The sequence below is a fragment of the Ornithorhynchus anatinus genome, chromosome 16 (genome assembly GCF_004115215.2).
Source record: "Ornithorhynchus anatinus isolate Pmale09 chromosome 16, mOrnAna1.pri.v4, whole genome shotgun sequence".
In the NCBI taxonomy this organism is placed as follows: Eukaryota; Metazoa; Chordata; class Mammalia; order Monotremata; family Ornithorhynchidae; genus Ornithorhynchus; species Ornithorhynchus anatinus.
The window spans coordinates 38,263,843-38,291,298 of NC_041743.1; the positions used below are offsets into that span (position 1 = coordinate 38,263,843).

At 55.0% G+C, this 27,456-nt stretch overlaps 1 protein-coding gene across 1 annotated transcript; it reads right to left on the minus strand.

Moving 5' to 3' along the window:
• Positions 1-4,511: 4,511 nt before the first annotated feature.
• On the minus strand, positions 4,512-22,537 carry ZC3H12A (zinc finger CCCH-type containing 12A). The gene is made up of 6 exons (XM_029081560.1): positions 22,398-22,537; positions 20,911-21,429; positions 8,746-8,885; positions 8,116-8,350; positions 7,929-8,035; positions 4,512-6,554 (listed from the first exon to the last, which is right to left on the minus strand). The coding sequence occupies exons 2-6, from the start codon at positions 21,396-21,398 to the stop codon at positions 5,602-5,604; spliced, it is 1,923 nt and encodes a 640-aa protein (XP_028937393.1). The 5' UTR covers positions 21,399-21,429; positions 22,398-22,537; the 3' UTR covers positions 4,512-5,601.
• Between the last annotated feature and the right edge of the window lie 4,919 nt (positions 22,538-27,456).

Here is a 27,456-nt window from a genome sequence, read left to right on the forward strand (position 1 = left end):
TCGGGGAGACGGCTCCGAAAGAGGGCAGAGGGTGGGGAGGCGGGGAGAGGGAGGGGCGACCAGACCTTGGAATCTGGCCGCAGATATGGTCTCTTGCCGGGGCCCTGCTGGGAAAAACACCGGAAGTCATCGCTGCTGTTGCTGCACCAGTGACTCAGTCCTAGCCTGCTGACTCACTTACTCACTCACTCACTCACTCACTCACTCACTCACTCACCCCCTTTCCCAGCCCCGGACTCCTGGGGAGAGGGACAGAGCCTCGTTGGGGACCCCGTGGGGTGATTGATCACAGAAGTCAGGGGGCTCAGGGCAGGGGAAGGCCCGGAGCCTGGGATACTGTGGAGGAGAGAGAAAGAGAGAGGGACAGAGAAAGAGACAGTGTGAGAGACAGAGGGAGAGGGAGAGATGGACACAGAGACAGGGTGAGAAAGAAAGAGGGAGACAGTGGGAGAAAGACAGAGATAGACAAAGTGACAGAAAGAAAAGGAGAGACAGTGAGAGAAAGAGAGGGACAGAGTGAGAAACAGAGTGAGAGAGACAGAGGGACAGAGCAAGAGAGAGAAACAGTGCCTGGCACAGACTAAGGGCTTAACAAATAACAAAAAACAAACAAAAAAAACACTACCAGGTGAGAAGCAGCGTGGCCTAGTGAAAAGAGCACAGGATTGGGAGTCAGGAGTCGTGGGCTCTATTTTGGGCTCCACCACGAGCCTCCTGGGAGACCTTGGACAAGTCACTTCATTCCTTCATGTCTTAGTTTCCTCACTGTAAAAATGAGGATGAGATACCTGTTCTCTCTCCCTCTTAGACCGAGTTCCACGAGACTATGATCTGATTGTATGGTATCTCATCCCACCACTTTGCACAGTGCTTGACTCATAGTAAGTGCTAAAAAAAAATTAGGATTATTGTTATTCTCCAGGCCTGGCGGTGCGGGAAGGCACACCCAGGGTCACGGGAGGAGCTGGAAGCCTCCAAAGGGCAAAGAGACTATTTCCACCTGAAGCTACCCTTCCCCCTGCTACGGATCAATTATATTTATTGACTGCTTACTGTGTGCAGAGCACTTGGGAGAGTACAATATAACACAGTTGGTAGACATTCCCTAACCACAGTGAGTTTATAGTGGCGCTTACTGAGCCCTTATTGTGTGCAAAAGTTTATTTTTATGTATTTATTTGTTTTATGGTAATAATGTGGTCCAACCTGATTACTTTCTATTTACCCAAGTGCTTAGAGCAATGCCTGGCAAACAGTAGAAGCAGCATGGCATAGTGGATAGAGCATGGGCCTGGGAGTCAGAAGGTCATGGGTTCTAATCCTGAGTCCGCCACTTGCCTGCTTTGTGACCTTGGGTAAGTCACTTCACTTCCTCTGTGCCTCAGTGACCTCATCTGTAAAATGGGGATTAAGACAGTGAGCCCCAAGTGGGACAACCTGACTACTTTGTATTTACCCCAGCGCTTAGAGCAGTGGTTGGCACATAGTAAGCGCTTAACAAATATAAGAATAACAAATCTCAGACTTTTGCAGCCTTTAGGACCCAAGGGAGGCTGGGAAGGTTTGTAACTAAGATCTGTTTACCTGGAGCATTGGGAAGTCCGATGAGTTCCCCACCTCCAAGATCTATTCCTTCATCTTGGACATTTTCTCTCGGGTTTGTTGACTCCTTGGCTGGAGTTGTTGCAATCCTGTTGTCGTAGTTGTCTTTATCCGTCTCCCCTAGGTGTAAGCCCCACGTAGGATAGGGACTGTGTCTGATCTGTTACGTTTCTGCCAAGTAACTGTGGTACTCAAACACTTTGTGCCAGCTTTATACTAAACACAGGGGTAGATATACTAGACGCCGATAGGGTCGGACACAGTCCCTGCTCCACAGCCTAGCAGCTCGCAGCGTGGGAAAGGGAGGAGAGGTATTTACCCTCCACTTTTACAGAGGAGGAAATGGAGGGGCAGAGAAGATGTGACTTGTCCAAGGTCACACAGCAGGAAGTGGAGGAGCCAGGATTAGAACTATGATCTCCTGATTCCCAGGCCTGTGCTCTTCCCACAGTCAATTACATTTATTGAGTGCTTACTTGCGTGCAGAGCGCTATACTGAGCTCTTGTTAAGCTATACTATACTAGGCTTTTGTTGCTGAATTGTACTTCCCAGAGCTTAGTACAGTGCTCTGCACACAATAAAAGCTCAATAAATATAATTGAATGAATGAATGAACTAAGCCCTTGGGAGAGTGCAATGTAACAAAGTTGGTAGAAGCCTGAGAAGCTTTGAGAAGCAGGATGGCATAGAGGATAGAGCACGGGCCTAGGAGTCAGGTTATGAGTTCTAATCCCTGCTCTGCCATTTGTCTGCTGAGTGACCTTGGGCAAGTCGCTTCATTTCTCTGTGCCTCAGTTACCTCATTTTTAAAATGGGGATCGAGGCTGTGAGCCCCATGTGGGACAGAGACTGTATCCAACCTGATTTGTTTGTATCCACCCCAGCATTTAGTACGGTGACTGGCACATAGTAGGCCCTTAAATATCACTATCATTATTAGACACATTCCTGACCCACAACAAGCTCACAGTCTGGAGGGGAGCTCACTAGGCCATTCGGCCTCTCCTCTAGCTCTTAGCATAGTGTTTGGCACAATTGTGTGTACTTGATAAATACTTTGATGAAAGTAATTGAGAAGCAGCGTGGTTTAGTGGTTAAAGCACTGGCCTGGGAGTCAGAAGGTCATGGGTTCTAATTCTGGCTCCATTAGGTCTGCTATGTGAGTTTGGGCAAGTCACTTTTCTGGGTCTCAGTTACCTCATCTTTAAAATGGGGATTAAGAGTGTGAGCCCCATGTGGTGCAGGGACTGTGTCCAACCTGACTTGTCCCAGTCCTTGGCACATAGTAAGTGCAAAACAAGCACCATAATTATTATTATTTAGTCCCAGACTGAGTCCTTACCTGGGCGATAAGGAGACATGAGTGGTGGTGGGAAGCGGAGCTTTAAGGGGGTCTCCCAGACTTCTCTCCCCTAAAAGATCATGAGATAAGATCTTCTCCTCTTCCCTTGCATCTCTAGGGGTCAAAATGGTCTCATAGAAAACACAGTGGCAGGTCCGACCTTCTCCCCCTTTCCCCTTGACCAGAACAGGGGTCGCTGGGTTTGATGGCAGAGGCAGTGTGGCTCGGTGGAAAGAGCCCGGGCTTGGGAGTCACAGGTCGTGGGTTCTAATCTAGACTCCGCCACTTGACAGCTGTGTGACTTTGGCCAAGTGAGCTAACTTCTCTGTGCCTGTTACCTCATCTGTAAAATGGGGATTAAAACTGTGAATCCCACGCGGGACAACCTGATCACCTTGTAGCTCCCAGCGCTTAGAACAGTGCTTTGCACATAGTAAGCGCTTAACAACTACCATCATTTATTTTTTACTTTACCTTCTTAGATTTTTCCCCCAAATCCCGCCCCTACCAGAAATATCACACATGACATCACTACCGAATCCCAGAGCCCTTGGAAACTCCACCCCACCACCTGGCGATCCAGGAATTTGCCTGCTGGGTGGTGTGACTGGATCCTGCAGTGACTCAGGGCCAGGCTGACTCTTCACCTCACCAGGTGTGAATGCCATAATCTTTCCATGCTAGCCCTGTACCCTCCTGGCTTCCCCTACTCCCAGAGGACCCAACCCTGAGCAGGGGAGACTGGTCTTCCAGCTAATTTCATTTCCCGTAGGTCCATTTCTCTCAAGGTCCCACTTGAAAAAGCTGGCAGGCTGACATCCCCCTCCCCACTCCCTGGTGCTGACAGCATAGGATCGGTCCAAACCCACAAATCCGCAACTTGAAAACGGGAAAGGGGAACGAGGCCTCCACTGACCATCAGCTCTGCTTGGCACAAGCAGGAAAGTGTGGGAAAGTCTGGGGCCCAGATCTCTGGCAAGCACCCGCTCCCCCCTACAACTACCCAGAGCATTGGGCTGCTGGACCCAGTGGGTACAGGCTGAGGGAAAGTCCAAGCTAGTGACCTTGAGGGGGGGTTGACTGTGTTCCTCTTGGAAACACAAAGAGGAAAGGAAACTCAGGGGTGGTGCAGTCCCTTCTGAGTCAGGTTAGAGAGTGGGTAGAGATGGGAGGGTCAAACCCACCTCTGCTTCCTCTCAGAGGGAAGTGGCTGGGGACCTTTGCCATCCAGCGAGAGATCGCGAGGCCAAAGGCCCAGGTTGAGCTTGGCGACATAATAATAATTAGGGTATTCGTTAAGCGCTAAGTGCCAGGCGCTCTACTAAGCGCTGGGGTGGATACAAGCAGATTGGGATGGACACAGTCCCTGTCCCTCATGGGGCTCACAGTCTCGATCCCCATTTTACAGATGAGGTAACTGAGGCACAGAAAAGTGAAGTGAATGGGAGAGAGGGAGGGGGACAGCCCTGCTCGAAGGCAGGGGAAAGGAATGATGACCCTTGGGTCTTGGGCCCTCTTGCCTAAGAGCTGGTAACCCTATTTCGCCCCCTCAAAGGACAACTCCAGGCCTGTTCCAATTCCTTTATTGATATATTGCAGCTATGGACTATTTTCTCCTTAACTTCCCTCTCCCCTCCAGACCCCAACCAGGCCCTCGGGAGAGCTTCACGGAGACCCTCCCCGGACCCTCCCTCAGGTCCCAGGGATGTTTGGAAATGAGAGGAGACAGAGATCACGATTATTAAAAAGCATTTTGCTTACTAACATGAAACCTCGCCATAGCGGAGGCGTCATTGGCTTACAAGGTTTGAGAGACCCAGAATTGGGGGGTGGGCGGGGGTCTCATGGGGCACACGGTGCCGAACCAGCCAGAGGCGGCTGTTGTCCCGCGGACGGATTTGGGAGGGGTGGGGGCGGGGAGAAGATCTGAGGGGAACAGGGGTGGCGACGGGCAAAGGGACTCGGGGAGCAGGGAGGAAAAATGACACCCCCAGAATGGCACTTTGGCCTTGTCTCCCCAACCCCAACCCCGCCTCCCCCCGTCATCCTCATCTTCGCCAACTGAGAGGAGGATTCGGAGTTTTAGCCACAGGACGGGGGCTGAACGAAAGGTGATACAATGTGTATCAACAGGTTAATCGCTTCTGGCCTCTCCAAGGGAAAAGTCTACAGAGAGAGAAAGGCAGAGGGACTACTAACACATCAAAAAAGAGAGAGCGAGAGACAGAGAGACAGTAAGAGAGAGAGAGAAAGAGTCTCTGTAGCCCTTGACCAGAACCAATTGTTACATATCTCTTTGGTTTGCTTCCCCCCAACTCCACACATACTTTTATCAGTTTTGTGGAAAACTCCACCCTGCAGAACAATCATTAAAAACCCTTGGTTTCTGGCAGGAGGGGGTGGGGGGGTGACAACTCCTCTGTTTCTGCCCCTGATCCAACCTCCTCCCTTCCTTAGGAGGGCTCCCCCACTCAGGCGAGGAAAGGAGGTGGGGGCTCCTTACCGCCCACCAGCTTGCCCTCAGGCCCGCAGGCTGGGACGGATACGGAGTGGCGGGGACCGGTGAGTGGGGGGCCCCCGGCCCGGGCTCCCGCCCGTGCCACCCGACCACCCGCGCTGCTCCGGGTGCTGCAGCTGGCGCCCCGGGCTTCTGGCCTCACAGGCCCTGGTGCTGGGACTTGTAAGTGAGGATCTCGGCCGCCAGCTGCTGCGGGTCCAGGAGCTGGGGGAAGCGGTTCATCACGGCCTCCACCAGGTGAGGGGGGAAGATGCCGCAGAGCTTGACCTGCACGTTGGCCCGCTCCTTGGAGAAGCCGTCGGCCGCCGCCACCCACTGCCCGGCGTCGCCGAAGGGCCGGGCGACCAGGCGGTGGGGGTCCCGGAGGGCCGCGGCCCGGGCCCGGGTGGGCGGGGGCAGGGGGTAGGGCTCGGACCAATACTCTCTGGGAGGGTGGACGGGGGCCGGGGGGAACTCGGCCGGGATGCTGTACTGCCCCGTGCCGGCCCCGGGGGCGGGGCGGCCGTAGCCCGAGAAGGAGCAGGACGACCGGGGGTGGGCGGGCTCGGCCCCGTAAGGGTGGTAGCCGGGGTGAGGGCCGTGGGGGTCCGGCTCCAGGCTGGGGGGCAGCTGGTAAGAGACTCTGGGCCGCCCGCCCCCGCCGGCCGACTCCAGGTGCTCCCCGGCCCAGCAGCTCCACAGTTCGGACATCTGGCTCTCCAGGGATCCCAGGCCGGAGTCCAGCTGGTCCTGAGAGGCCAAGGGGAGGGAGTCGAGGTGAGGAGACGGGGGTGGGTAGCAGTCCGGGGTGCCGAAGGTCCCGTTGTTGGCCGGGAGGCTCCCGCCCGCGGGGTAGCTCTGGCCCGGCCGGTCTGTCCCGCTGCCCCCGGCCTTGGGGGTGGGAGTCTTGGCCTCCAGGCTCCTGTGGGGGGTGCTGGGGTGGCCCTCGCCTGGGCGCTGGGCGGGGCGGCCCCGGCTCTTCTCCTTGGCGGGGGCCCGAGGCGGGGAGAGCCGGGCGTTGGCCCTCAGCTCGTCGGCCACGGAGCGCTGAGGCTGGCTGGGTCGCTCTGGATGGTAATAGCGGCACTTGATGCCGTAGGTGCACTTCTTCCCTGGGGACATCGGAAGTGGGTTAGCCCGGGAGGTGGGGGACGAGGAAGGGAGGGGAAGGGAAAGAGGCCTGAGGGCCGCTGGGGAAGTAGGAGACTGTGAGCTTGTTGCGGGAAGGGAATGCGTCTGTCTGTTGTCGTGCTGTACTCTGACAAGCGCTTACTGAGTAAGCGCTCAATCAATAAGATTGATTGAATAAATGAATGAATGAATGAAGGAGATGGGGAGAGGGGCGGAAGAACTTGGGGCAATTGGTAATAATAAAAATTGTGCTGTTTAAGCGCTTACTCTGTGCCAGACACTGCAGTAAATGCTGGAGCAGATACAAGAAAATCAGGTCAAACACAGTACCTGGACAGTCAATAAATACGACTGGCTGACCTTTTACCCTGGGACTCACAGTCTAAGGGGGAGGGAGAACAGGTATCGAGCCCCCATTTTACAGATGAGGAAACTGAAGTACAGAGAAGTGAAGCCCTCTTTTCCCCAGCTCCCTTTCCTTTCTGTGTCATCTATGCGTTTGGATAATAATAATTATTATTCAGTGCTTATTTACTTCTTCAGTGATTACTATGTGCCAAGCACTGTCCTAAGTTCTGGGATAGATACAAGTTAATCAGGTTGGACACAGTCCCTGTCCCAGATTGGGCTCACACTCTTAATCCCCACTTTACAGATGAGGGAACTGAGGCTCAGAGAAGTTAAGCGACTTGCCCAAGGTCACACAGCAGACAAGTGGCGGAGGCGGGAACAGAACCCAGGTCCATGCTCTACCCACTAAGCCACACAGCCACCCTACCCTCAATCCCCCAGCATTGATGTACATATCTTTAAATTATATATTATAAATAATTTATATTGTCTGTCTCCCCCTCCAGACTGTAAGGTCACTGTGGGCAGGGAATGTGTCTGCCAACTCTGTTGGACTGTACTCTCCCAAGTGCCGAGTACAGTACTCTGCACATAGTAAGCGCTCCATAAATACCATTGATTGATTGATCAATTGAAATGACTTGCCCAAGGTCACAGAGTAGACCAGGTCTCCTACCTGGCAGGTTGGAGGTGTTGCAGGGTGGGTGGGCATGTGGAGGTGTGCGGCGGGGGACCGGGGTGGTGGTCGGGTGAGGAGAGGTAGGGGCAGCAAGGGGTGTGGGCAGAGAGGGCATCAGAGAGAGTCTAGAGTCTAGTTTACCTCTGGACCGTAAACTCGTTGCGAGCAGAGAATGCGTCGGCTTATGGTTGTATTGTACTCTCCTAAGCACTTAGTACAGTGCTCTGCACACCGTAAGCACTCAATAAATAGAACTGACTAACAGGACAGTCGAGGTGGGGGGCAGGTGGTCGGGGGGGACTCCAGGAGGGGAGCTCGGCCTTACCATAAGGGCACGGCTGCTTCTTGTGCTCAGGGACCACGGGCTTCTTCCTCAGAAAGTTGTCCAGGCTCGGACCGTGCCGGCCAAGGGGGTCATCGGGGGGCATGAACCTGGAAAGGGTGAGAGGGATTTGGGTCAGACACTGGGGGCTGGGGGTAGGGATGCCCGGGGGGTGAGGGGGCGCCCGTACTTATCGTTGACGAAGGAGAACATGAGCAGCCGCTCCTCGATGAAGTGCTTCCACTCGAGCCGCTCGGCCTGCAGGTCGCGGTAGGTGTCGTTGGAGACCACGACCCCGTCCGACTCGTACGCCAGCTTCACGATGAAGCGGTCGTCGTAGCACACCACCCGCTTGCCCCCGACACGCCGTGACGGGGTGAACACCAGGATCTTCTTCCGCTCCAGCTCCCGCAGGATCTGCTGGTCTGAGAGCCGGGAGCGGGTCAGCGGGCGGGGGAGTCCGCACGGACGCCTCCCCCACAGGTGGGGGGCCACGGCTCTTTAAAGCCAAATCATAGATTCCTCAAAAAAGGGTGTGGGGTTGAGTCTTGGAAAATGAATCGGTAAATCTGGGGTGTCCTGAGACTGAGAGTAGCCTGCGGGCAGATTACGGTGTGAAGGGAGCCAGGCGTCCGGCGCTCCCCCCACCCCGATCTTTGCCTCGGAACCACTCCCAGCTACCCCTGGAGATGGATCCCTGGCTTGGGTCTGGGGAGGCTGGTAACCTCCTGGGGTCACCTGCAAGGCTGTTGGTCGTCTTAGGTGGCACCGCTGCTGGGCCCCATCCTCCATCCCGCCCCACCCGGGAGGGGCAGCACACCTGTGATAGGCACATCTGGCCTTGGCTGCTCCTTGCGCCAGGACGGCACGAAGACGGTGATGTCCGAGTGGCCACGCTCCAGGAACCAGCTAACCGCTAGCAGGATGCCCCGGCAGGAAAACACCTCCTTGTTCCCGTGGCTGAAAGGAGGGGGAGGGATGATGATGATGATGGTATTTGTTAAGCGCCAAGCACTGTTCTAAGCACTGGGGCAGCTACAAGGTAATCAGATTGTCCCACTTGGGGCTCACAGTCTTAATCCTCATTTAACAGATGAGGTAACTGAGGCACAGAGAAGTTAAGTGACTTGCCCAAAGTCACACAGTTGATACGTGGCGGAGCCGGGATTAGAACCCATGACCTCCGACTCCCAAGCCTGGGCTCTCTCCACTAAGCCACGCTGCTTCCCTACACCTCTGCTCTCAGCCCATGTGACTTCACCTCAGAAGCAGCGTGGCCTGATGGAAAAAGTACGGGCCTGGGAGTCACAGGACCTGCGTTCTAATCCGGCTCTGCCACTTGTCTGATGCGGAACTTAAGGCAAGTCACTTAACTTCCCTACGTAGACTGTGAGCCTCATAAGGGACCTGATCATCTTCTTCCAGAGCTTAGTAGTGCTTGACACACACAAAGCACTTAACAAATACCAAAAGTATTATTCTCTGTACCTCAGTTCCCTCATCTGTAAAATAGGGATTCAATACCTGTTCCCCCCCCACTTAGCTGTGAGCCCCATGCGGGACCTGATTATCTTGAACCTATCCCAGGGCTTGGTAGTGTTTGACACATAGAAAGCACTTAACAAATACCACAATTATTCTTCTCTATGCCTCGGTTCCCACATCTGTAATTGGGCCTCCTACTTATTAGACTGTGAGCCCCTTGTGGGACCTTGGCCTATAGTAAGCACTTAACAAATACCACTATTTTATCATCATCATCATCGTCATTATTATTATTTCCCAGTCCACGCTCTGGCCCCCCTCACTAACTGGTTCCCCGCCCCTGATCCCCACTTCCCCCGATCCTTGCTGACAACTCTCTCCCACTTCTATTCCACTCGATCCCAATTCTCCCCATCCTCAGAGAACCTCCTGAAATCCTTCCTCCTCCAGAAAGCCTTACTTGCTTCCAGCAGATCACAATTCCCCTATTGAATTCTCCCCATTCTCAGAGAATGCCCTCCTCCCCCAGGAGGCATTCCCTGATTAATTTTCTTCTCTCCAGGAGATAGCCTCAGCACCGCACTTATGTACATATCAGTTTATGCACTCTGTTATTTAAGCACTTATTCCCCTATCTCTTTCCATTTCATTTTTCTCTCTTAACTGCAAATAATTTGGAGTCTCTCTCCCCATCAGACTGTAAACTCCCCGAGGGCTGGGATTGTCACTGTTGTACTTTCCCAAGCACTTAGTCCAGTGATTGATGGACTGATTGACTGGATCACTTCGGGATCCCTCATCCGCTTGTTTACACAGCCAAAGTGAGTCGTTTATTGGCAAGGATAGGAAATCTCCCCCAACCCACCCCAAGGGGATAAAGTCATTTGGATTGTTGAGGAGGGCCGGCTAAACACTTCCTAAGAACAGAGCTGAGCCCAGGTGGTGTTTTCCCCAGAGTGTGAAGCCGGCCAAAGAGAATCTCAAACTTCCCAGGATTTGCAACACCCCACCCACTCCGCCCACACACAGAACGTGGACTCTCCCATTGCGGGATGGGAAGCTCGGGAACCAATTCTGCTGTTGGAAAGTGAGAAAACACTCAGGAATCTGCTGTCTCCCAGTTTCCTTCATCCTTGCCACACCACTCCGGGGCCTCCCATCTCTTTGCAACACTAGGGTTGGTGGAGGCTGCTAGAGAGTTTCTAGTTCCCCCCACACTATCCCTTCTTTCCCTCAATGCCCTGGCTCAGCCAAGGCCAGATGGGAGTTTCTAGTCCTCCCACCCCCTGCCTCTGCCTGGAGGCAGCTGGAGAGGTTCTAGCCTCTCTAGAGAAGCAGCGTGGCTCAGTGGAAAGAGCCCGGGCTTTGGAGTCAGAGGTCATGGGTTCGAATCCAGGATCGGCCACTTGTCAGCTGTGTGACTTTGGGCAAGTCACTTAACTTCTCGGTGCCTCAGTTCCCTCATCTGTAAAATGGGGATTAAGACTGTGAGCCCCACATGGGACAACCTGATTCCCCTGTGTCTACCCCAGCGCTTAGAACAGTGCTCAGCACATAGTAAGCGCTTAACAAATACCAACATTATTACTATCCCTCTCTCCCTATCCTCTGCCTCAGCTGGAGAGTTTCTAGTCCTCCCCGCCCACCCCCCCACATACATTCCCTGCCTCAGTCGGGAGGCAGCTGGTAAATTTCTAGTCCCTCCCCCGCTATTCCTCTCTCTCCTTCAGTCTGGTGGACGATTGGCAGACAGGAGGCATCAGAGACTTGGGTAAATATGGGGCGGGGGCAGACCTCCCCTTTCCTATACCCCCCACAACAAACTGTTTTGGTGACCAAGGAGGAAGCTGACCAGCTCCAGAGGTGAGGCGGGGGGAGGGAGGAAGGTGCTTCCGGGACTGGACATTTTAGGAGGAACCAGATTCCCTGGATAAAAATACGAGCCACTCCAACCTCTTAAAATGGACTTGTAAAATGGCCGAGGGCAGGGTGAGGAAAGCCTGGGTATCCCAGGGTGGACAGGAAGGAGGGGTGGAGAGGCATGAAGGGAGGGGTCAGCTGGCTCCAATGCTCTGACCCTGTGTGGGAAGAATGCGTGGGCACTGGGGAGATTCATCTTTGATCTGTTTCAATCTGAAAATGAAAGAGCAGGAGTCCACTTGGCCTCCTCAGGCAGGGGAGGGAGTCTCTTTCCCTGGAGTGGGGGTGTGGGGGAGAGACTTTCACAGAGCTGCTCCTCATTGTTCTGGGCAAATCTGGAGTGGGTCTGCCCCGGGGGAAGGAGAATGGCTGTAGTGATCTTTGGCAGTCTGGACATCCCGTCACCCCCATCACCGCCCAGGCTCTGAATTCATTCATTCGATCATATTTATTGAGCGCTTACCGGGTGCAGAGCACTGTACTAAACAATTGGGAGAGCACAATACAAGAGTAAACAGACACATTCCCTGCCCCCAATGAGTTTACAGTGTAGAGGATTGGCCGAACCATCCGGAAGCAGATGGGATCGCAGGGGCAGGGCTGGGATTTCCAGCGGGGTAGAGGAAAACCGGGTCAAGCCGATCTCCTGGCTTCTGCTTTTGGCACTTGGAGGCCACCCCTCATTTACACCCCAGTGCATGTCTACCTCTTCCAAGAAGCCCTCCTGAGTTTACCGCCCTGCAACCTCCCACCCACCAACCCAAAGGATGACCCTTCCTTCCCCGGGCCAAGAGTTCCTGCGGCCACACATCCAGGTTACGGCTCTCGTCTCTGAGTCTGCTTCGCCTCCCCTATTGGACTGGTAGCTCCCCGAGGACAGGGACTGTGGCCCTTTCATGGGTCCCATGTGCTTGCTTGGGGCAGACCTTCACCGCCAGCTCTGGGGACTGATGGAGTCATTCTGTTGCCCGCCCTGAGTCCCATCGCTAGAATGGGGACACAGAAACCTACCCAGAGGATTTTGGGAAAGGGGCAGGGATGGAAATCTGAGGACAAAGAGGGAGCGTCCAGGGGGATGGCGGGGAGGGAAGTTCTGGACTGGAAGCTGCCACCCCACAGCATTAGTGATGTCCAGGAGCCAGTGTAGAGAGAGAAGGGTGGGTCAATGACCCAGGATGCCAGGGACCCCCATGGGCGATCCCCCTGCATCATCCCCTCAGGACCTGCTTCCTACAGCTTGTCCTGCCCCTCTCTGGTCTCCAGGCAACCCTAGGCCCAACTCGTCACTGGCATAGGGACGAGCGAGGGGGTGGGCCAGTCGGGGCCGAGGATCGTAGATTAACTTGAGGCGAAGGGGCAGTGAGTGTTTCCCGGCTCCGGGTACAGGGACTGGCATAGCGGGTAACTGTCTCCCACCAGGCCTCACCACACACCCGAACCCCTCTCGTCGTTTCCAGGTTCACACCCCCCGATGACCTCCTGGGCCGGCACGATCCGAGCCCAGACAACTTTCTGCAGGAGAAGCTGGTTGTCTCCCTGAGCAAGAGAGGCAGCCCTGCCTGTATGGTAAGGCCGGGCTGCCCCCCTGGAGTTCCCCCCAACCCGACGCTCCGCCTCTGCCCGTCTGTAAAGCTGCTCGGCCTCCCTCGACTCCCTCCCCCGTCCCTCCCCCGCCTTTCCCCCTCCTCCCTCGTATGTAAATTCTCGATTTATATTTAGCAATTAAAACATAATCACCATGTTATAAAAAAAAAAGCAAGCGAGTTGGAAACCACATCCTGTAGCGACACCAGGGACTGCAAGGTTGTGGAGGTGCTCTGCCCAGACTCTGTCCCCCTTTGACAGCAGGGGGAGGGGAGAAAAGCCTGCTGGGGAGGATGGGGGGGAAGACAGGACCCTCTATTTCTCCCAGAGGGCCCACTGGAGGAGAACGCGGGAAAGGTTCTCATTAGGATACTCTCCCAAGCATTTGGTACAGTGTTCTGCACATTGTAAGCACTCAAATACCAGTGATGGATTGAATGATTGCGTCTCCAGAGCAATGAGAGAGATGGAAACACTGGGGAAGGAAGGAGTGAGTTTAAATGAAACCGACAGGCTTTGTTAAGGCAGGAGTCAGGGCTTCTCCCCATTTCCAGTGTGAGCTCCCTGTGGGCAGGGAACATGTCCTTTCCGTAGTTGTACTTTCCCAAGCGCTCAGTACTGTACTCTGTACCCAGCGGACGCTCAAAAATTACCACGACTACTACTTCTCTTAGGCAGGGGGATGGACGGGATGACCACTGGGCAGCTAGACCACGATGATGTACCCCGACATGGAAGGGCAGAGAGAAAACCTCCTCTGCCGCCCACCTCCTCACCGTCCCTCGGTCTCGCCTATCCCGCCGTCGACCCCTGGGCCACGTCCTCCCACGGTCCTGGAACGCCCTCCCTCCTCACCTCCGCCAAACTAATTCTCTTCCCCTCTTCAAAACCCTACTTAAAGCTCACCTCCTCCAAGAGGCCTTCCCAGACTGAGTTCCCCTTTTCCCTCTGCTCCCTCTACCCCGCCCTTCCCCTCTCGGCAGCTAAACCCTCTTCTCCCCCCCATTTCCCTCTGCTCCTCCCCCTCGCCCTATTTGTTTTGTTAATGAGATGTACATCACCCTGATTCTATTTATTTGTTATTGTTTTAATGAGTTGTTCTTCCCCTTGACTCTATTTATTGCCATTGTTCTTGTCTGTCTCCCCCGATTAGACTGCAAGCCAGCGACTGTCTCTATCTGTTGCCGATTTGTACATTCCAAGCGCTTAGTACAGTGCTCTGCACGTAGTAAGTGCTCAATAAATACTATTGAATGAATGAACGAAAACCAGAATATGTGCGGTCACAAAGAGGCCGCAGCTGGGGCTGGAGAGTTCAGCCAGGACTGTGCTGGCAGGGTCTTGTGTCCTGGGGGAAAGCAGGAGGAAGAAGCCTGAATCCGGGATGTAAATGGACACACACACCCACCACAAGGCTCTGTGGGTAAGAGAAACTTCTCTGCTTCCTGTCCTGGGAGGATAAACTGGATAAATTGAGAGGGGGGAGGGGTGTGTGCGTGTCTGCAAGCCTGCTCAACTGCAAAGTCCAGCTCCCTCTTTGCCTCTTCCTAGAAACCAGGCAGAGTCCTGGGAATGGGATGCAGGTACTGGAGATCGCAGAGACAATGGATCCCAAGGAGACAGTGCCTTCCATCTGGAGAAGGGTGAGCCCCCCCTCACCCCGGTCTCTCCCCCCGCAACCCTGTCCCTGGAACCTTGACACTTGTTGCCAATTTAACTCTTGATGAAGGAGCATGGCCTAGGGGAAAGAGCCTGGGCCTGGGAGTCAAGAGTTCTAATCATGACTCCCCACCTGTCTGCCTCGTTACCTTGGGCAAGGCACGAAACTTCTCTGTGTCTCAGTTTCCTCATCAGCAAAATAGGGATTCAATACCTGTTCTCCCTCCTATTTAGATTGCGAGCCCAAGGGGGAAAGGAACTATGTCTGATCAGATTGAGAAGCAGCATGGCTTAGTGGACAGAGCATAGGCCTGGGAGTCAGAAGGTCATGGGTTCTAATCCCGGCTCTGCCACATGTCTGCTCTGTGACCTTGGGCTAGTCACTTCACTTCTCTGGGCCTCAGTTACCTCACCTGGAAATTGGGGATTGAGAGCGTGAGCCCTATGTGGGACAGGGACTGTTTCCAACTTGACTACCTTGTATCCACCCCAGCGCTTAGAACAATGCTTAGCATATAGTAAGCACTTAACAAGTACCATGATTATTATTATTAACTTGGACCTGCCAGAGCCCTCAGAACAGTGCTCGACACACAGTAAGCGCTTGAGAAGCAGCATGGCGTAGTGGATAGAGCACCGGCTTGGGAGTCCGAAGGTTCTAATCCCTGTTCCACCACGTGTCTGGTGTGGGACCTTGGGCAAGTCACTTCACTTCTCTGTGCTTCAGTTACCTCATCTCTAAAATGGGGATTGAGAGTGTGAGTTCCCCAGGGATTGTGTCCAACCCCGATTTGCTTGTACCCACCCCAGCGCTTAGTACAATGCCTGGGCATATAGTACGTGCTTAAACACCACCATTATTATTCTTATTTTATTATTATTAATGAATGCCATTAATACTCTGCCCGCTGGCCAGCTCCAGCCTCCGCCCATCCAGGCTCCCTCCACTGGCTCTCGACGCCCTTGCCCGCCCATCTTGGGTAGAAAAGCTGGATCCACCAGGGTCAGGGAAGCCAGGAAGGAGTGAGGCAGGGGTGAAGGAGGCCTGTCCCTCCCTGGGGTGGAGGTGAAATGGGGATACGCTCACACACCCATACACAGTGACACACACGCCTGGACACCTACATTCACACATATCCACACCCACATGCACACGTACCCACACAGAGCCACATACACACATACACACTCTGAGTCATGGACAAACTCTCTCCTCATAGTCAAAATGGCTCCCTGCCCGCCTTCCCTCTCCCTCCCTGAGGCCAAGCTGCCATCACCTACTGTGGATTTTAGGCCCTGGGCGCCCCTGCGAGGCCCCAGTTTGTGACACCACAAATCCATCTCAAGAACGGCCCTCCCCGGGCGGCTTCTCCAGGTGCTGCGGTGTGGTGATGTGGAGAGGGTTCCCCCTCACCTGCCCTGGCCCCAGCTCGGGATTTCCCTTCACCTTCCAACCTGCATCCCCTTCCTCCTGGTGCCATGCCGGGGGCTGAGAGCTGAGCGTTCAGTACAGTGCCCCACGCACTGTGGCTCCCAGTCAGGACCATTACCACCACCAACCCTGGCCTTGGGGAAGGGATTCTCCTGATACCCCCTTACTCTTTAGGGGTCGGGCACTTAGAATCGACTCAACAGTGAAAGAAAAAAAAAACCCAACTAAAAACCACAAAGAAAAACCCCCTCTTCTTTCTGAAACTGATGAAATACTTTGTTCTTTCTTCAACTCTGGAGAGAGGAAAGTGAAATAGGAAACGGGCCATTTGCTTACAAGTCATTAAAACTAAGCCTCTCTGGGAGCCCAAACTGAGCGGCCCAGGGCCCCTGGCAGAGAGACGATAGCTGGTGAAACACCCCTGAGGAAGACCCAGTGACGACTCCCTTAGGCCCAGCACCAGTCTCCTTCTCCACACCTCCCATAGGTCACCCCCAAACACCAGAACGCTCTCTTGGCTTTCTGACCTCTGGGGTGGAAAAAAATCGGTCCTCCTGACCCCCTTGCTGGTCTTACAACCTTGGCAGCCACAGACTGCTTCCTCGTGTGTCTAACCGCAATCCCTCTTGCTGCAATTTGGGCTCCAACAGTAAAAATGAGTCCCTCCCTGGGGGCCGGAGTGAGGGGCCCCTGCCCCAGTTCCTCAGAAAAAAGCATCTTGTACACTGGAAAACCCCTCCTGGCCTCTCCCCTCGGCTGTGAGGGGAGTGTCACCCCATCCCTCTGCTCGGGGAGCCCGGGAGCAGCGACTCCCAGGCCAGCTGGGTAATCGGATTTGGCAGCTGGCTGAGAAAATTCCCTTAGAAGGAAACGAGAGGTTAATTTCCACCGAGATTTGCATATGGCTGGTGCGGAGGGGGGGGCCGGGCTGTTGTGCAAGACGCTGGGCAGGGAACAATGTACGAGGACTACACAGTGGCGACGACGGCTGCGGCGAGTACAGGAAGTGTTGGGCTGGAATTCCCCTCCCGGTTAGAGTTGCAGCTTCTCAAGAGAAAAAAAAAATCCCCAGGCCGCTCGCGTGGCAAACACAGGCGGGTCATTCCACTGCTTCCAGACCCAGGAGGGCGGGGGTGACCCACAGCCCCTGCCCTTTGCCTGCTGAAGACTTGGTCCACTCATCACCCCCACCACACACACCCCCGGGTCAGTCAAAACAGGCCCCTCACACCACACGCACACAAAGCTGTAGAGTCACTCACAAGCAAGATACACAGGCAGGACGCTGGGAGTCCGCCCCCGCCCCCCCCCCCCCGAAACCAACATCTCACCCCTCCTTAAGTTCCCTGCTCACCCTCCAACCAGGTCTACGAGGGCGAAGGGAAGGCAGGAAACGGAATTCACGAGAGCCTTGGGGATCCGAGTCACTGGAGAGTGAGTTAACTACCAGGGCCCTGCCAGGGCCGATAATTCCGACAGTCGAATGCCCCGAGGCAAAGTCATCTTGGGGCACGGAAGAGCCGGGTTAGTGGAGCCAGAGTTGCCCAGACTGGATCTAGGAACTGGAAGGGCCAGTGGGGTGGACAGATTCCAGGGTCGGGAGCTGGGGACACCTGGGCTCTGGTCCCAGCTCGGCGCCTGACTCACCGGATGACCCAGTCGGGGACTAGACCGGCTCCCTGCCTCAGTTTCCGCATCTGAGCTACAAGGAGACTCTCTGCTGGGGACGGGAAGCGCCTTAGGTCCTGTAATGGTGGGGTCTAAGATAACGGTTAAGGGTAGCGGATGGGAGGGATAGGTGGAAGAAGAGGGGTGAGGCTCTCTGCAACCCACAATCCTCTAGGACAGTACAGGCCTTCTCCTGGTTCCCATACCACCCTACCCATCGCAGGCTGGGGGCAGTCCAACCTGCGACCCCGCTATTTTCGTGAGAAAACCCCATCTACTTTTCCTCGGGGCAGAGTCTGGGATCCTGAGCCAGGTAGGAGTTCAGTTCTGGGACTGGTCAGCCCACGTGGGGCAGATCTCAGATCCCAGGGCGAGTGCCAGACTCCCTCCCAGACTCCTCAGCATCCCCTGCATGGGGACTCTCCTGAGGGGAGTCAGGCCCTGCCCTGTCTGGTCTCAGGTCAGGAGAGGCCGGGAAGGGGGCGGGGATGTGGGCTGCTTCTCACAGGCCACCCTCTCCTGAGTGACCTGTCTGGCCAGGTCCTCGTTGAGCATTTTGAGCAGCCTGGGATGGGAGAGGACCTGTCTTCAATCATTCAATCACTCACATTTATTAAGTGCTTACTGTGTGCAGAGTTCTGTACTAAGAGCTTGGGAGAGTGTAATACAACAGGGCTGGTAGGCTCTTTCCCTGCCCACAAAGAGCTTATAGTCTAGAGGTCTGTCTTGCCACTGATTAAAGGCCTCAGAACCCCAGAGGTGGGCAGGGCCAGTCTGGGTCATTTGGTCCATCCCCCTGCCTCCAACCACAACTTCCCTCCATCCAGTCTTCACTGACGTGGGATCCCACTGAGGTGAAGAGAAGTCCCAGCAAAAGAGATCCTGCCTGGAGGCTTGGGCTTGACTTTTAGGACTCTACGACGGGAGCAGACCCAGGGGGCCTCAGTTTCCCTCTGTGTCCAGAGTCTTGGTTTCTAAAGAGAATCCGCCCTCTCACTGGGTAAAGTTCACGTTGTTATTTTTCTCTCCCTGCTGCCCCGCCTTGGCCTCCTTTCAGACGACTCTGTCCCTGGAGAACAGGGCGGTGAGCCCATGTTGAGACTGGCTTACTATAAAGGGGCAGGTGGGATGTAGGGGGAAGCCAGAGAGAGATGGGACCTGGGGGTGAATCTACCCACACCTGGAAGGGCCCTCGAGGTCAAACAGCACAGTCTTCTGCCCCTGTACAGGTCAGTCTGCTACCTGTAGAGGTTAGTTTGGTCCCCTGGAGATGTCCAGCACAGCTATGGAGGGCCCGGCCCCCTCCAACTGCTGCCCTGACTGACTGAGGGGGTGGGGGAACTTGTGCCTATTCCCAAAACAACAAATCAGGTGTCAAAACCTCCCTCTGGCTAGAGGTCAGTCTTCAGGCAGGTAGGACTGCAGTCTGGAGCTGGTCCCTCCCTCCTTCTCCCCACCCCCCCACCCCCAAGTACACATGGCTGCCATAAGGCTATCGGGGCAAACAGCAGTGTGTAGCAGGTGACTAATTAAGGCTGCTTGGAGATCTGACTTCCTGGGTGCTTCTTGGGAGGAGGGTGGATTCTGGAAGTTGGTGAAACGTCATCTTTTATATAATAACAGTGGTATCTGTTAAGGCACTTACTATGTGCCAAGCACTGCATTAGATACAAGGTAATCAGGTCAGGTACGGTTCCTGTCCCACATGGGATCCACAGTCTAAGTAGAAGGAAGCACAGGTACTGAATCCCAGTTTTATATTGAGGAAACCGAGGCACAGAGAGTTTAAGCGACTTGCCCGAGATCACTCAGCAAGCAGGTAGCGGAGCCGGGATTAGAACCCCGGTCCTCTGACTCCCAGGCTGGGGCTCGTTCCGCTAGGCCACGTGACTTCCACATAAGAGGCCACCAGAGTCCAGGACCCATTCTCAGCTCCTTCTGGAGCTTTTCACCGCGGGCCCCAAAGGGTCTGATCCCCTGCTGGGTCCAAGGCAGGGAGATGGTGGAGGGAGGCAGGTCACCCTTCCCGCTGACCCCACCCCAAGTCCAAAAGGCCTAGGTGTCCACCTGGGTGGGCCCTGGCACTCCCTAAAGGGCTAAGGAGATCCAAAGCCATTGCCAATTCCAAGGGCCAAGACGGATCGGCCCTGGATCTCTAGGAAGAGGCTTGGCCTGGCCCGGGGCTCTGTGGGGACAGTCCCCTGAGTCAGAGACTGGAAGAAGGAGCTGGGCGTGGTGAGTCACCAGCTCACCTGAGGGCCCTGCTCAGCAACCCCGTGTGCCGTTCTCACCTGCTCGTTTGCCAGCCCGACCCACAGGGACCCGCGGTCCCGCCGGCCTCGGCCGGTTCCGGTCGTCACCGAACCACTGGGACGGATGGAGGTTGGGCGAAGGCCAGAATCCCCGAGGCTCAAGCTGCACTTTAGTGCCCAGGCAGGCAACCTATAGAGACCAGCCCCAGAGGATTGTGGGATGGCTAGGTTTTGGGGGGATTAACCAGGATTTCAGGAGCCCCAGGACAAAGAACCTGATTTCTGAGTAGGCCAGTCTCCTAACTGCCTCACCCTCCCCCCCGAGTGGGTTCCCCTGATTTTGCAGCTCAGGAGAAGGAGACCAAAGCTGGGATTAGGATGTATGGGCCTTGGCTGCTCTCTAGCAGAGCTATGCCAGCCCAGGTGCCCCAGAGTCAACAAGGATGTGGCAGCCAGAACAAGGAGCACCATGTTCCCTTACTCCAAGGCACTGGCATCAGGCAACGGCACCCAAAGGGCTTGGCATGGAGGCAGGGGAAGGGATGAGGTGATGCCCGGAGGTCCCTCCCTGCCTTGAGAAGGCAACATGACCTAGTGGAAAGAGCATGGGACTGCCAGTCAGAGGACTTGGGTGCTAGTCTCACCCACTGTGGGACCTTAGGCAAGTCACTTCCCTTCTCTGGGCCTCTGTGTCCTCATCTGTAAAATGAGGATAAAAAGCCCTCTTAGTCTGTGAGCCCTGTGTGGGACAGCTCCTCGAGGGCAGGGATTGTGTCTACCGACTCTACTGTACTCTCCCAAGCGTTTAGTACAGTGTTCTGCATATCATAAGGGTTCAGCACACCACTGGCTGATTGGTTGGAAACTGGGTCTGATCTGTTTCTTTTGTATCTACCCCGGGCCTCGGCACATAAGAACCGAATAAATACCACTGTCGCTAGGATTATCATCATCACCGCAGCGCTGAGTTCTTCCAGGGTCTCACCTCATGGCCACGTTGCTCCCGTCGATGACCACCGGCCGCAGGTTGCTGCCCTCCTTCTCCTCCGTGGGCGGCGTCACGGGGCTGGGGGCCTTCGGGGGGCCGCCTCCCCGGGGGACCAGCGGAGGCTCCCCGGGCTCCTCCGGCCCGGCCTCGCGGTCGGCGGCCGCACCGTGCTTGACCAGCTCCCCCAGGACGGTGTTAGTGTCTGCCTGCAGGCCCAGCTTCTGCAGCACCGCGTGGATCTCGTCCGAGGAGTAGCCCAGCTTCCGGAAAAAGTCCACCTTCATCTGCATCTCGGTCTCCTCGGCGGGGTCCGGCCGGGGGTCGCCGGTGCCCCTTACGGCCCCCGGGGCAGGGCTGCCGGGGCGGCTCTCTCGGGGGCTCCGGCGTCCGGGATTCATGGCCCTGAGGGAGCGGGAGGCCGACTCACTCTGGGGAGGAAGGTCCAGGACGGAGCTCGGTAGGTGGACGAAGGCGTCCAGGCTCATGGTGTTCCAGGTGCGGCCTCCCCCTCAGATCCTGCAGGCCGGCAAAACCGGGCGGGTCAGGCCAGGCCAAGGGGAAAACAAGGCCAGCCCCTCCCCTGGTCCCCCCCCTCCAACCCACCCACCCATCTGACGCACAAGCTCTGTGCGGGCCCCCCTCGTCTGGCCGGGGTCAAGAAGCTGGCCCCCGGCCTGGGGAAGGGGCTGTATTGGACCCTACGGATCCGTCTCCTAGCCCTCGCACCTCTGGTCCTGGCCCCCCGGCAATCCTGGCTAGGGCTAGGGCTGCTTTGGCGAGGCAACGATCTCAGAGAGCTTTCCTCGGGGCTGCCTGGCCTTCCCGTCCCGGTCCCCGCGTCCAGCCCCGGGACTAGGGGTGGTCCCCGGAAGGGTCGGCCGGCCCGGCCTCACAGGGAAGGGGAGAGGGAGGACTGCTGCGGAGGAGGAAGTTGTTTGGATAAGAGACCGGGAGAAGGTGGAAGTGGCCCTGGGAGGAGGGGGTCGGAGGAAGTGAAGACGAGGGACCCTTGGGCTCCGAGGCCAGATCGGGGCCCTGCCGGGCTGTCCGTGGCCACCTGGGTCCCCGGGAGAGGCCCAGGAGGAAAGTTTCCAAGTTTGGAAACACGTTCGGAGACAAGTCTTCCCTGTGCGCAGGACTGGCCGGGCCGGGCGCCCTGGGAGGGGGGCGCAGCCGAGGCTCCAGACCCCTTCGCCACCTCCACCAGCTCCGGAGGCCCCGCCCTACCGCCACGAAGCCCCCTCTCCAACCTCTCCGAGTTTGGGGTGGGGGCGGGAAAGGGGGGAAGGAGAAAGAGTCTTTCCCCCCCAGGCGCGCACCAGGGAGTGCCACGTCCTCCGTGGAGTGAGCGTGTTAGTGAGTGAGAGGGTGTGAGAGTCCCGGGCGCAGAGGGGTCCCCTTCCCCTTCCTCGGACCCTCCGTCGCCCCCTCCCCCGGAGCCGGGACCGTCCTAGGACCCTCCCCGAGCCCCCCGGGGTCCTCACCGGGCCGTGCGCCGCGGGCAGCGGCGTCTCCATGGGGGAAGGACTGTCGGGGGTAGGGGCCGGCCCGGCCGCTTTATAGCAGGGGCAGGTCCGGGCAGGTGGCCGTGGTGGCAACGCGGAAAAGCCGAGGCGAGGAGGAGCAGGAGGAGGAGGCCAGCGGGGAGGAGGAGGAGGAGGCCCGGGGTCGGGGGGCGGAGCGGTCACCTCCTCTTCCTGCTCCTCCCCTCGGACCTGCTCCACCCCTGGGCCGCCCCGCAGGCCGGAGTCACCCAGGAGGCCCCTGCTGCCCCCCCGGGAATAATAATCGATCATGAGGATGGCATTTGCCAAGCGCTTACTGTGTGCCAGGCGCTGTACCGAGGCCTGGGCCGGTTAGAAGGAAATAGGACTGGACGCAGTCCCTTGTCCCACGTGGGGGTCACAGTCTCAATCTGTGGGATGAGGGAGCCGAGGCGCAGAGAAGTGAAGTGACTTCTCCTAAGGCCACACAGCGGACAAGTGGCAGAGACGGGATTAGAACCCATGACCTTCCGACTCCCAGGCCCGGGGTCTAGCCACTAGGCCATGCTGCTTCTCGTCGGAGGGACCCTGGCCTGGTCCCCTGCCCCCAGCCTCTCTCCCCTCAATTTTTAAACGAGCCGTTTATCACAGGCAGGGGGTAGGGGGGTTTCCGTTTATCTCAGGCAGGGGGTAGGGGGTTTCCTGGGCGCCGGTGGCAGGTCCCATGGGGGACGGGGACAGGGGTGAGAACTGTGACGAAGATGGGATGCTGCTGCGGGGCCTGGCTTCCCTCCTCCCTGGTGCCCTGAGTCCAGCTCCGAAACTCCTTGCCCTCCAGCTCCAGGAAGAGAATCAATCGATGGAACAATCCTTAAAGTTTTGGGTCTCAGATTCGCGAGGAGGAAGAGGAAGCTCGGACTTCTCCCCAGATGTTAGCTTTACACATGCTCCCACACTCTCATACACACTCTCACTGCCCCACTACACACGAGATCAACACATATTGACACACATTAAACACAAACGTATGTAGATCACTCCACAGTGATGGGAGTTAATATGCAAATTCTGGTATTCCTTATTCACACTTAGGAAAACATTCAGATATGACACCCAAACAAACACAGAAACACACACACACACTTATCCGGGATTACACTGATGTACAGAAACCCTGTGATATTATCAGATCCTGGACTGCCCTAAGTGCTTTCATTTCTATATCTTTTCTTTGCAAGTACGTTTTACTTGATTTACACTGATTTTTTCTATTAATGCATGTCTCCCCTTCCAGAATGCAGCTCTTTATGGGCAGGGAATGTGTCTGTTTATTGTTATATTGTACTCTCCCAAGCGCTTAGTGCAGTACTCTGCATACAGTAAGCGCTCAGTAAATATGATCGACTGACTATTTATGCTGCCACACTCCTGCTATTGACCATGGGAGTGTTCTTTCTCCTTGTCCCACTACTTATAAATCATTTGTATTCTTCCGTTTCCCCAGTAAGGTTGTAAACTCCTTGAGAGCAGAGGCCCTGTCTTCTATTTTTATGGGACGCTTCCAAACAAGGAGTACAAAGCTCCGCGCTCTGAGAACTGCTAGGGCTCGATATCACACACATACCAGTGCTGAATACGATTTACAATTACAGGCCCCCTAAACCCAGAATGAACACATCTACCACACACACACTATACTGCACACACACATATACACGAACTCTCATTGCATGCACACTCATACACATTAGCTCTCATTGCATACACACACACACCCAGTTCTCCCCACACCTGTACTCTCCCACGTCAGGATGTGTGTGTATACATCCTAGACTGCACACATACACACATGTACAAACACACGCACACACACATATTAGCTCTTTTTGCCTATATACCCCTCCAACCCTCCCGCACTTCCCATACCTGTATCCTCCCACATCAAGGTGTGTATGTATATGTCCTATACTGTGCATGGACACATTAGCTCTCATTACATATACACACACACTCCCGTCGCCCTCTTCACTCCTGTACTCTCCCACAGCAGGGTGTGCACGCATACACACACACACACACAATAACTCTCATTGCATATACACACGCGTACACACACCCAGCACTCCCATACCTTTGTTCTCCCACATCAGTGTGTGTGTTTATGTCCTATGCTGCACACACACTGCAGGCACACAGCCTGGCCAGAGACTTCTACTCCTCCTAACCAAAAACGCTTTCATTTCTGGGCTTGTTTCTGGCCAAGTCAATCTGTGCCCGCAGACAGTGGTTAGCTGAATGAATTTCTCCAGGTTTGCTTCCAGGACTTGGATCTAGGATTCCAGCCTTGATGTGTCCGCATGTCTCATAAGACTCCACCTGCCCCCTGGCCTTTTCCCAGCACTCACTGGCTCAGGCGAAAACCCCAGTGGGCTCAACATGCAAAGCAGACTCTCAACCAGGAAGCAGGGAGCCCCAACCCAGCCAGCTTCTTAGTCAAATGACCTCTCCTCTTTCCCTGATTCCTCTCCTCGGAGAGCTGGGCCGTGGGCCGGGGGTGATTTTCCGGGTGCCTCTGTCCTTCTGGGAGCCAAGAGTGGCTGGGTGGAGCCCATCAAACCCCTGGGTGGGAGCAGAGCCAGAGAGCGTCCTCAGAAAAGCCAAGGCCTCTTTGCTTTCAGTTGAGTTTGAATCGGGGAGCTGGGGAACCCCCGTTCCCGCCCTTCCCTCTCCCTCCTTAATCTCGCCCTTCCCACTTCCTCCTGGGAGCTGCCAGGATCCCACCAGCTCCTCAGAGAATTCAAATCCACATTAAGGCTTCAATTGCTTTTCCTGTGCTTACAGGGGAAGGGAGGGGCAGGGAGGGAAAGGTGTCTTTTTGCTGGTCTTATCTCCTTTCTAAGTTTAACCCAAAGAGCAATTGATCGGTCTGAATCAGGACCTCTCAAATCCAGATCTTAATAAGCCAGTTTGGCAGAGATGATGAAGTTGATAACTGTTTCCAAGAATACATAACCATATTAATATAACTGTGGGCAGAAGGTGTGTTTACCAACTTGGCTATATTGTACTCGCCCAACCTATTAGCACATAGTAAGCGCTCAATAAATGGGACTGATTAATTAATAATATCCTGGGAACTTCCTTCTAAAAAGCTCCAAGTGGTGGCTCTCCAGCTGGGGGCAAATGGGAGAGTTTGGGGTGGAGTCGGGGAGATCAGACCTGCAGGACTCCACATAGCCGTTTTCTGCTCAATCAATCAATCGTATTGACTGAGTGGCTACTGCCTGCAGAGGACTGAAATGAGAGCTTGGGAGAGTAGAATAGTTAGAAGACTCAAGGATCTTAAAGAGGCAGAGTGGAAGAGGCTGCATGAATAGGGGTTGTTGATGCCTTCACCCCCGGACCGCCCCCCTGTTGCCTCTCTTTCCGTACCAGCCCTTAAAATTAATTCATTCAATAGTATTTATTGAGCGCTTACTATGTGCAGAGCACTGAACTAAGCCCTTGGAATGTACAAATCGGTAACGGATAGAGACAGTGCCTGCCCTTTGACGGGTTTACAGTCTAATCTGGGGCAGTAGTAGTAGTAATGATAATTATGGTATTTGTCAAGCGTTTACTATGTGCCAAGCTCTGTACTAAGCACTGGGTAGTAGTAGCAGTTGTAATAGTATTTATTAAGCACTTTTTGTGTTCAGAGCACTTTACTAAGTTCTAGGAAAGAATATGCAGGTGGGAATTAGACGCAGATAAAAAGGAGCTAAACTGGGCTGGTTTTGGGGTGTTTTTTTTGGTGGACTCTTTGTGGACAGGGAATGAACCTACCAACTCTGTTGTATTGCCTTCTCTCAAATGCTTAGTACAGTGTACTGCACACAGTAAGTGCTCAGTAAATATGATTGGTTGATGAGGAAACTGAAGCCCAGGAAAGGGACTTTTTATGGTATTTGTTAAGCATTTACTATGGGCCAGGCACTGTAGTAAGTGGTGGAGTAGATACAAGTTAATAAGGTTGGACATAGTCTCTGTCCCACATGGGGCTCACAGTTTTAGTCCCCATTTTACAGATGAGGAAACTGAGGCACAGAGAAGGAAAGTGACTTGCCTAAGATCACAGAGTGGACAAGTGGCGGAGCCTGGAGGAGAACCCAGGTCTTCTGATCCCCAGGCCCGTGGTCTATCCACTAGGCCACCCGGCTACTTGACTTGCTCCAGGACACCCATGATGCCAGCCAGATTCCAGAACCCAGGCATCCTCAGTCCCAGCCCAGTTTGCAGGCCAGATACCGGTGATTACACTGCTGAAGAGTTAGCGACCGCCAATGTCTTAAGCTGCACATGACCCCCCCCGATCCCTTCTAGCAGGCGGAGGGCGAGTGGGGCCCACATCCCGGCCCCCTCCCGGCTGGGGTCGGGATACCGATTCCACGGAGGGTCCCAACCTTTAAGAAGCAATAATTCAATCAATAGGATTTATTGAGCGCTTACTGTGTGCAGAGCACTGAACTAAGCACTTGGGAGAGTCCAGTATAACAGAGTTGGCAGACTGGTCCCCCGTCCCCAAAGAGCTTACAGCCTAGAAGTAGGGGCAGATAAGGACAAGGGCAGAGGGCATTCGGCAGGGGGCTAGTTTTCTGCTGGCCCTGCCCTTCCCTTCCCAAGGAACTGCTTCCTCGCCAGTTTAGGAGCAGGAATTAGATGTTGAATTGTGGATGAAATGGCCAAGGTTGCTGCGCCCTCTCCTGGAACCCGAGGTTGGTCCGCTCCAAAAGGCCCGGACCCTGGGCGAGAGTCCGGAAGTCCATCTCCATGTCCGGCCCACCTCCCTCTTTTCCTCCCTCCCTTCTTCCTCCAGGAAGTCCTTCCACTTTTCTTTGTTTTTTGGGGGGGCAGGGAATGTGTCTACCTCTGCTCTATCGTACTCTCCCAAGCGCTCGGTACAGTGTTCCACACCCAGTAAGTGCTCAATTAATGTGATTGATTTTTATCCAGCGCTTAGAACAGTGCTTCGCACATAGTAAGCGCTTAACAAATGCCATCATTATTATTTTTGTTAGTT

Excerpts from the sequence above, each read along its gene's own strand:
- ZC3H12A (XM_029081560.1), bottom strand. The coding sequence starts at position 21,398 with ATGAGCCTGGACGCCTTCGTCCACCTACCGAGCTCCGTCCTGGACCTT. Across the intron at positions 8,036-8,115 it reads TTCTCCTTCGTCAACGATAA|GTTCATGCCCCCCGATGACC; the intron begins GTACGGGCGCCC and ends CACCCTTTCCAG. Across the intron at positions 6,555-7,928 it reads GAAGCAGCCGTGCCCTTATG|GGAAGAAGTGCACCTACGGC; the intron begins GTAAGGCCGAGC and ends CGATGTCCCCAG.